The 7,130-nt window shown below is 35.2% G+C and overlaps 1 protein-coding gene across 1 annotated transcript; it reads left to right on the plus strand.

The window, feature by feature from the left end:
- Positions 1-3,145: 3,145 nt before the first annotated feature.
- Positions 3,146-6,219, plus strand: LOC119642992. Its single transcript, XM_038042333.1, is given in 3 exon segments — positions 3,146-4,425; positions 5,753-5,834; positions 5,892-6,219. Coding segments are annotated over 3 exon segments (1,410 nt in total). The 5' UTR covers positions 3,146-3,244; the 3' UTR covers positions 6,039-6,219.
- The last annotated feature ends 911 nt before the right edge of the window (positions 6,220-7,130 follow it).

The following is a 7,130-nucleotide window of genomic DNA, read 5'->3' on the forward strand; positions in this document are numbered from 1 at the left end:
TCGGAAAAGACTTAATGTCTTCCAGCCTGCAGATAGACATCTGATCCAATTCAAGAATTTCGTCTACTTTATTTTTAAACTTTCTAATTTTACTTATTGATCGCTTTGGAAATAGATCTTCAACTTTCTTCTCAAGGTATAATATATCGTTGATTTCTGTACCACAGGCAGGGAAATATTTCTCTATTAAATTGATCTCTGGATATTCTTCGTCCATATTTATTGATTTTGGTCTTTTTAATATAACCTAGTTCGAAGACTCTTTTGTTAAAATTGGAAAGGATTGCGTGAAGGTGTTCGCGTAGCATTAAAACCTCATGATATTTATAGGCCAAAGTTTCAAACGATTGTGGTTCGTTTTTTGCGCCTGTTCACAATTTCGCACCTCCTTTGCATTTATCCAAATTTCTCGCTGTTTGAAGTTTTCTTCTTGTTTGCATTTCAAAGCAATATTAAACTTTAATTTCAAAAGAGAAAAAGCTTTAAAAAACCGAGCTTTCCTTATCTCTAGAAACAGACTAGAAAAAATAAACCCGGCTTATTCGAAACAACGCCTGGCAAAAATAATTGTATTTCGATCTTAGGAAAGTAAGGATTTTGAATTCTCAGCCCATACAATTCGCTTCAATTTATAATTGCAAGCTGCGTGTGATGTATTTCGTAGGAAATGTTCGGGGCACGAGGAAGATTCATGTTTTACATTGGGAAATTAGAGCAATGGAAAAAGTGCTCGCGCATTTGCGTAGTATTCATATTTGTCTTACGAATCTGGTTTTTTCACATCTCGTGGTGTTTTCTCTCTCATCGACAGCGTGCATTTACGATTATTTGAAAGTACGTTTAAATTATGTTATGCTTTGCTATGTTCTTTTTGCTTTTTGAATCTCTGTATACAAGCTCCATTACAATGTCAAGAAACGTTACCCACCGTCGTTTTAATGCTTCCAAATGCAAAAGTCCCTCAACATGTGTTTTAATTGCTTCGAAATGCTCAACCAAACGTTAGATGCGAAAAGTATAGATTTGAGCACTAGAACTGTGTATAAAAGATTGTTCAATACAGGGAAAGTTTATATATGCAGTCAATAATTGAGAGTAAAAGAGTATAATCTAAAACCGCTTTCAGTAAGTCTAGAAAATGTACGACGATATAGAGATACTGATGCAAATTGTAATTTTTCAGGAGCCAGAGCAATTAATACTCACCCGAAACTTGTTATTTTAATTGGTATGTGATCCAAATTCTTTATAAAATGATCATATAGTTTTTGCTTGCCGACCTCAGCCACTTCCAAGTCATAGGCTAGATCGTCTCGTACATCATCCAATTCGAATTGTAGTTCACCCTGTAGTTGTTTTGTAATTCGGTCATCCAGTAGCATGCATTTGTACTCAATTCGTAAATCCTCTTTAATGCTCTTATTCTCCATCATCAGCCGGTTGAATTTTTCTTGTAGTCTTGCAATTTCTGCTAAAATTTTATTCATGCGCTGCGGCCGCTTCCTCTTGTCGCTTCTGTTCAGCATAGATTTTCTCCTGTTCTAGCGATGGATAATTCGGATCGACAATATCTGTGGCAGATGGAATTACCATTGTAGAAGCGTTACTTCTTCGCGCAATTTGACGTATTTCCGGTCCAAACCATGAATAAATGAAAATATTGCCATCATAACCGAACGAAATCAAACTTTTACCGTCACAACTACATAGTATCGACGGGATAGTGCCGTTTAAGGGATCATGCATGTTTCTTTTGACAAAAAAGCTGAGGAGCCCACAATTGCTTCTAAAATTGCTTACAAGCCGATTGGCGTTTTTAGGTCCGCCCGGCTGGCAAAGAGCAGTATTAAGTACATTCCACGGTTAATTTGACAGTTTGAATAAATTAGGAATATATTTAAAATTCTTTTTCTACACAGTTTATGAGATTTTAATTCGTGTGGCTGAAGGCAATTCTTGGATAGATGCAATTTTAAAAACTGCACCATCTAGAAAAGGAGCAAAGCCTAAAGTGCTACAAAGTGACAGGAAGGATGAATATAAAGATGACCCAGTTGTTAGTAATGAATGCTTTGCAAATACCATTACATGCTAATCGAGAGAACAGTGATAGTAACCAATAGCACATAATATTGAAAATAAAACAGGAAAGTTTTAATAGATTTATGTGCATCATAAGGCGTCTTGAAGTTTCGGATTTTTGTTATCACTTCTTAAGAGTGCAGCGTGCCGATGAGATGAAGATGTCAAAGGGACTGTAAGAGCTAGTCTTTTAATAGTTATATTAATTTTCTATACTGAAGAAATTTTTAAAAGGTAGCGACATTGAAGGATCCAATGTGGAGCATTACGTGCTTTTCACCGCCGCAATATTATTATTAAAAAAAGGATTGTAATACATTGTTTTTTGTATTTTGATATTATTTGATATATATAATAAAAATAATTTGTTGAACAAATACAGTCAATGCAATCTTAAATATTCGAAATTATTCGTTGTCGTCTTAGTTTGTAAATTGATTTTTTCACATTTCATTCTTTAAATTTTCGGCTTTGGATTTGTGCGGAGGGTGTGCTTTCGATGTTAATTCCGATATTTTTCCAAGTGTTTAGAAGCTTTTAAGACAGATTAAGACTGTTTAATAAGATTTTATATGCTTTGCTGGGGGAGGGGGAGGGGGGGGGGGGGGTAAACCAAATAGCCCAAGTAGGAGACAACGTAGTGAGGGTAGAAGAAGACTTTCAGGAGACAACACAAATGACAGATGAACCAACTATGATGCCAGTAGTTAAGCTAAATCTAACAAATATAAATACGGCAAGCCCAGATATATTTAGCGATGAGCTTTACAACAGCGGCTCGTCAATGTCGGCACAAGTTACCAGATGGAATCGTGTTATTATATGATTATCTACATCTCCTGCGGAGTTTAAAAGATAAAATAGAACAGAATTAGTTCAATTCTTCAATGGCGCCCTTCCAGCTATCCTGGGAGCGGCAATTAAAGAAGGTGTATTCAAAAACGACACCGAAATCGCAAAGATGACATGCGAAATCTTCAATATAATAACAGATTTCGTAAACATATTTCATCGGAGCTCCATAACGGCACAAAATGTGGAGAAGATGAAACAAAAACTAACGAAAATCAGCAAATAGTTCTTGGTGCAATTTAAGAACGACTACCCTGCCATTGCTGTAGAAACAACGATAACAAACTTTTCGAAATTACTAGAAGATTTGATGAAGGCTTACCCTGGCACAACTTTTACTTCATACAGGGTAAGATGCTCTGATATAGATCTCGATATTGATGTTGTTATGATCGACATAAACGAATATATGGAACAGGCTGGGGCTACCTCGAATATTTATCAGGATCTGTTGCGTGTCTTACTCAGTTCAGCCTATCTAGACGCTAATATGCGATTGACGTGTTTGCAGACGTTACTTAATAGTGGAGTCTCATTTTTGATGACTGAAGTTTTTCCATTTTCGTATTATGAGAAAATTTTGCAAGTGATAGCCGCTCAAGGCACCGGTTTACGAGTGCTCAATTTGAAAGGTGTCTGGATTAAAAATGAGCATATGAATTATATGTTTGAAATTGTTAAGAAATATGAATACCTTACCAAGCTATATGTACCTTATATTGCCAAGGATGATTTGCTCGAAGTGATAAGTAAATACTGCGAACGACTTCAGGTATTGGATATTTCGGGAGAAACAGATATTACCGAAATAGGTATCGCTTATCTAAGCAAGGGTGTGTGCAGTAATCGTTTGACAGTTATCGATGTTGGCGTGCCAGGAGAGGAGAATATCTGCTACTCGGATATAGCATTAATTCTGGAAAATTGCCCTAATGTTGAAACCTTGTCAACGTATTCGTTTGTGGGACCAGCTTTAAAATTCATTTACAATAATATAAATACTGATTTCAAATGTAAGCTTAAGTATTTACATGACACGGGTACAGATGAGGAGACGTTACAGACGATAGTGAGAATCTGTCCTCATTTGTAATCTCTTTACTTGGATACGCCAAAATCTGGCTGTTTACATGTACTTCATTCGCATTTTTTGCGCAAACTGAAAATTTACAAATTTTCCTGTGCGGAACTTTTCAAATTATTGGAAAGTGTAGGTCAAAACTTAAGTCATTTGACTATGATTAAGGGTAATGGAGAATTAGCGTTGGATCGTTTAGCTTATATATGTCCTCTATTAGTCGATTTGAATTGTTATATGATGGATAGATTGGTTTACACCAGTGGTCAAAAGCGTTTCATTCATTTGGAAGGATTGGAGATGTTAACCTGTCCGATTACAAACACCTCTCGAAAAGCGCTGATTTGCAATGTTACGCAACTTAAACGGTTGGCGGTGGATAGCGTTACTTTTAATGGTGAAGATATTGTTAGGTAAGTATTATTGGCATATTGAACGTTAGACTTTGTGGAGAACATTTTCTTTTAAATGCACTACAAAAGATTAGAAATATATATATCTATATATATATATATCCTACCGTCCTTATTTACACCGTATTCTACGTGTACTTGATTTTCGATCATTTATAGCAGAGCTTTTCCATTGTAACGATTTGATATTATTGGCCAAAATATAGGATTTTTCTCGCTGTGCCATCTTATTAAGATGGGCGTTTTATGTGGTGATATCCAAAGACTAGATCTACGTAGGCCAAATTTGGTTAGGTTGATATTTTTTATCATTTTACACTTATGAACCAGTTTTCAGTATAAATTATCGAAAATTATACCTTTTGACTGTAGAAAGATTCGTAGGAATAGTTATAGGAGAGAGAATTTAAAAAAGTTCCTCAGCCAAACCATATTTTTCATAACAATTTAAAATGGCGAAATATTATTATATAGCGAGCTTTGCCGAAAAATTTTGAAAATTGCAATTTTTCTCCACACGACAATTTTTCGTAATAAGACGTTATGTGGGGAGCGGTCGAAAAAGTAGACCGATGCGAACCATTATCCATAGCAATCGCCCTTAGACCAAAACACATCGAAATGCCAAATTTCGTTGAAATATCTCAAAAATAGTAGATTGAACATGAGAATACCACACGTACAGACGGACACACAAGCTTCAGAAAGTCGTTTTCAAGTCCTGTTGGATGTTGTACACATCCTCGCAAACTTAATATACCCCTGTACCACAAGCGATGTAGAGCATTTTGGTATTAATAGATTAACTAACATAACCACAATTTACGTTTTCTCGGTAATTGGAAGAGAACACTTTTCGAAGAATCTGAATTGTGTTTCTAAAATAGTAATACGTAAGGCATGCAGCGTTTTCAGTAAGTTGGTTCTGTGACGAATTGTCATGCTTGGTCAGTTCGTATACAAGATAGCATTGCTGTAGTGAGGCACATGTCGTTGAAAATTTAGATGGACCTCTTAGCCGCCCATCCATCCATCCATCAATTCAACATATAAGGCCCTTAAATCATTTGGGGAGGGGGAGATTTGTCAAACGCACATCTAAAAGGCCATCCATTCAAAACTATCTCCAGAGACCAAGCTCATATTTACACATTCTTTCCATCCTTTATTACGAGTTTTAGTTGAAAGCCAATCGATGCGCATTGAAATGTTCAGTCAATTACTGTTTCATTTAAGGGTAGAGAATATCAAGAGCTAAAGATGGTCGATATCGGGAGTGCGTGATCTAAATCAATTTTAATATGTGTATTTCTCCTTTCATTTAAAGCATATTCATTGAGCATGATTTCAAAGATTTGGAGGATATTCGGTTTACTTTAGCGCCAAATTTGACTGTGCAGTCCATTGAGGTATTTTTTGATGTAATAAAATTGTTATTGTAAAATTGTCATAAATCAAATTTCTAGATTTTAATGGATAGACGTCCGGAATTGCAAACCGTAGGGCAGTTAAGCGGTTGGGCGTTGACACCTGACCATTTAGCTCTTATACGCGGGCTTTTAAAAAGCGGTAACTCAAGCCTTGTACTTACTCCTAACAGTTTTTTCCCTTGATACTGCTTTCCTAACATTATATTGTCCAGACTAATCGTGAATTCATGTGCATGAACACAACGTAAAAGACGAAAAATAACGGTTTACTCATTTCTTTTAATTTCAGCATCTACAGTGAAATCTGTGATTCATCTGAAAAAGCTGATAAAACTATTAAAAATCTTAAAGTCTTAATGTGATTAGCTTTAATGTGCGTGTAGATATTTCCTTAAGAGAATGTGTTGACAAAAATTTTTTTTGTAGTTTTAATTGTAAATACAAGATTATTAAATGAAAATAAGAGAAGTCTCAGTGATCTGCTTAAATAGTTGCAGTCGTTGTGTTTAAGTGCAAACGTATAAGATATGTCTAGAAGATGGGCAAGTTGTCCTCACTAAACTAATTAAGTGTACATTCAACTGGCTATGCTAAGCAGACATAGTGTTAAGACTGTTTAATGACATTTTATATAGTTTCGATCCGGAATTTCGCTATTTTAACAAAGTGTTTACAACTGTTTAAGAATATCTAAAGATGTCTATCAAAACCACGCAAAATACAACTGTATTATCATTGTTGTAAATACAGATGCGCTCTGAAAAATGTTATATTATTACAAAATTGTGTTAAGTTCAATTTAATAAATAAAGAGAATAGTGAGAACATTTAAAAATACCATTTTAATACCATTCCAAAAGAGGTTCAAGCATTACAGATATGACATTGAAGGTATTTTCATGATAACGTTAGCTCCACCAGATGCCGTGATAATACTACATATTCCGAGCTACCACTGATACGCCAAGTGACGTATTGCACTCCACGGAGTTTGGGTTAATGAAGGAAACGATTAAAAATATATTTTGCTTATCATTACAATACCTCAGTTGCTTGGTACTGTGTGATGAGATGTCAATAATTTCAGAAACAAGCGCGCATAAATATAATTTATAGCACTAACATATAACTTAAATTAAGAATTCATTTTTTTTTTGAAAGACCGTAGACGAGTCGACTTGTGTTCAGTGTAGTGCGTGTTTTCTATTCGTCTGCGTTTTTTCAATTGTTTCGGTGTTTTTGTGTATTTAACTTCTGTCTTTTCAGTGTTATTGC

Source organism: Glossina fuscipes, unplaced genomic scaffold, assembly GCF_014805625.2.
Source record: "Glossina fuscipes isolate IAEA_lab_2018 unplaced genomic scaffold, Yale_Gfus_2 303, whole genome shotgun sequence".
NCBI lineage: Eukaryota > Metazoa > Arthropoda > Insecta > Diptera > Glossinidae > Glossina > Glossina fuscipes.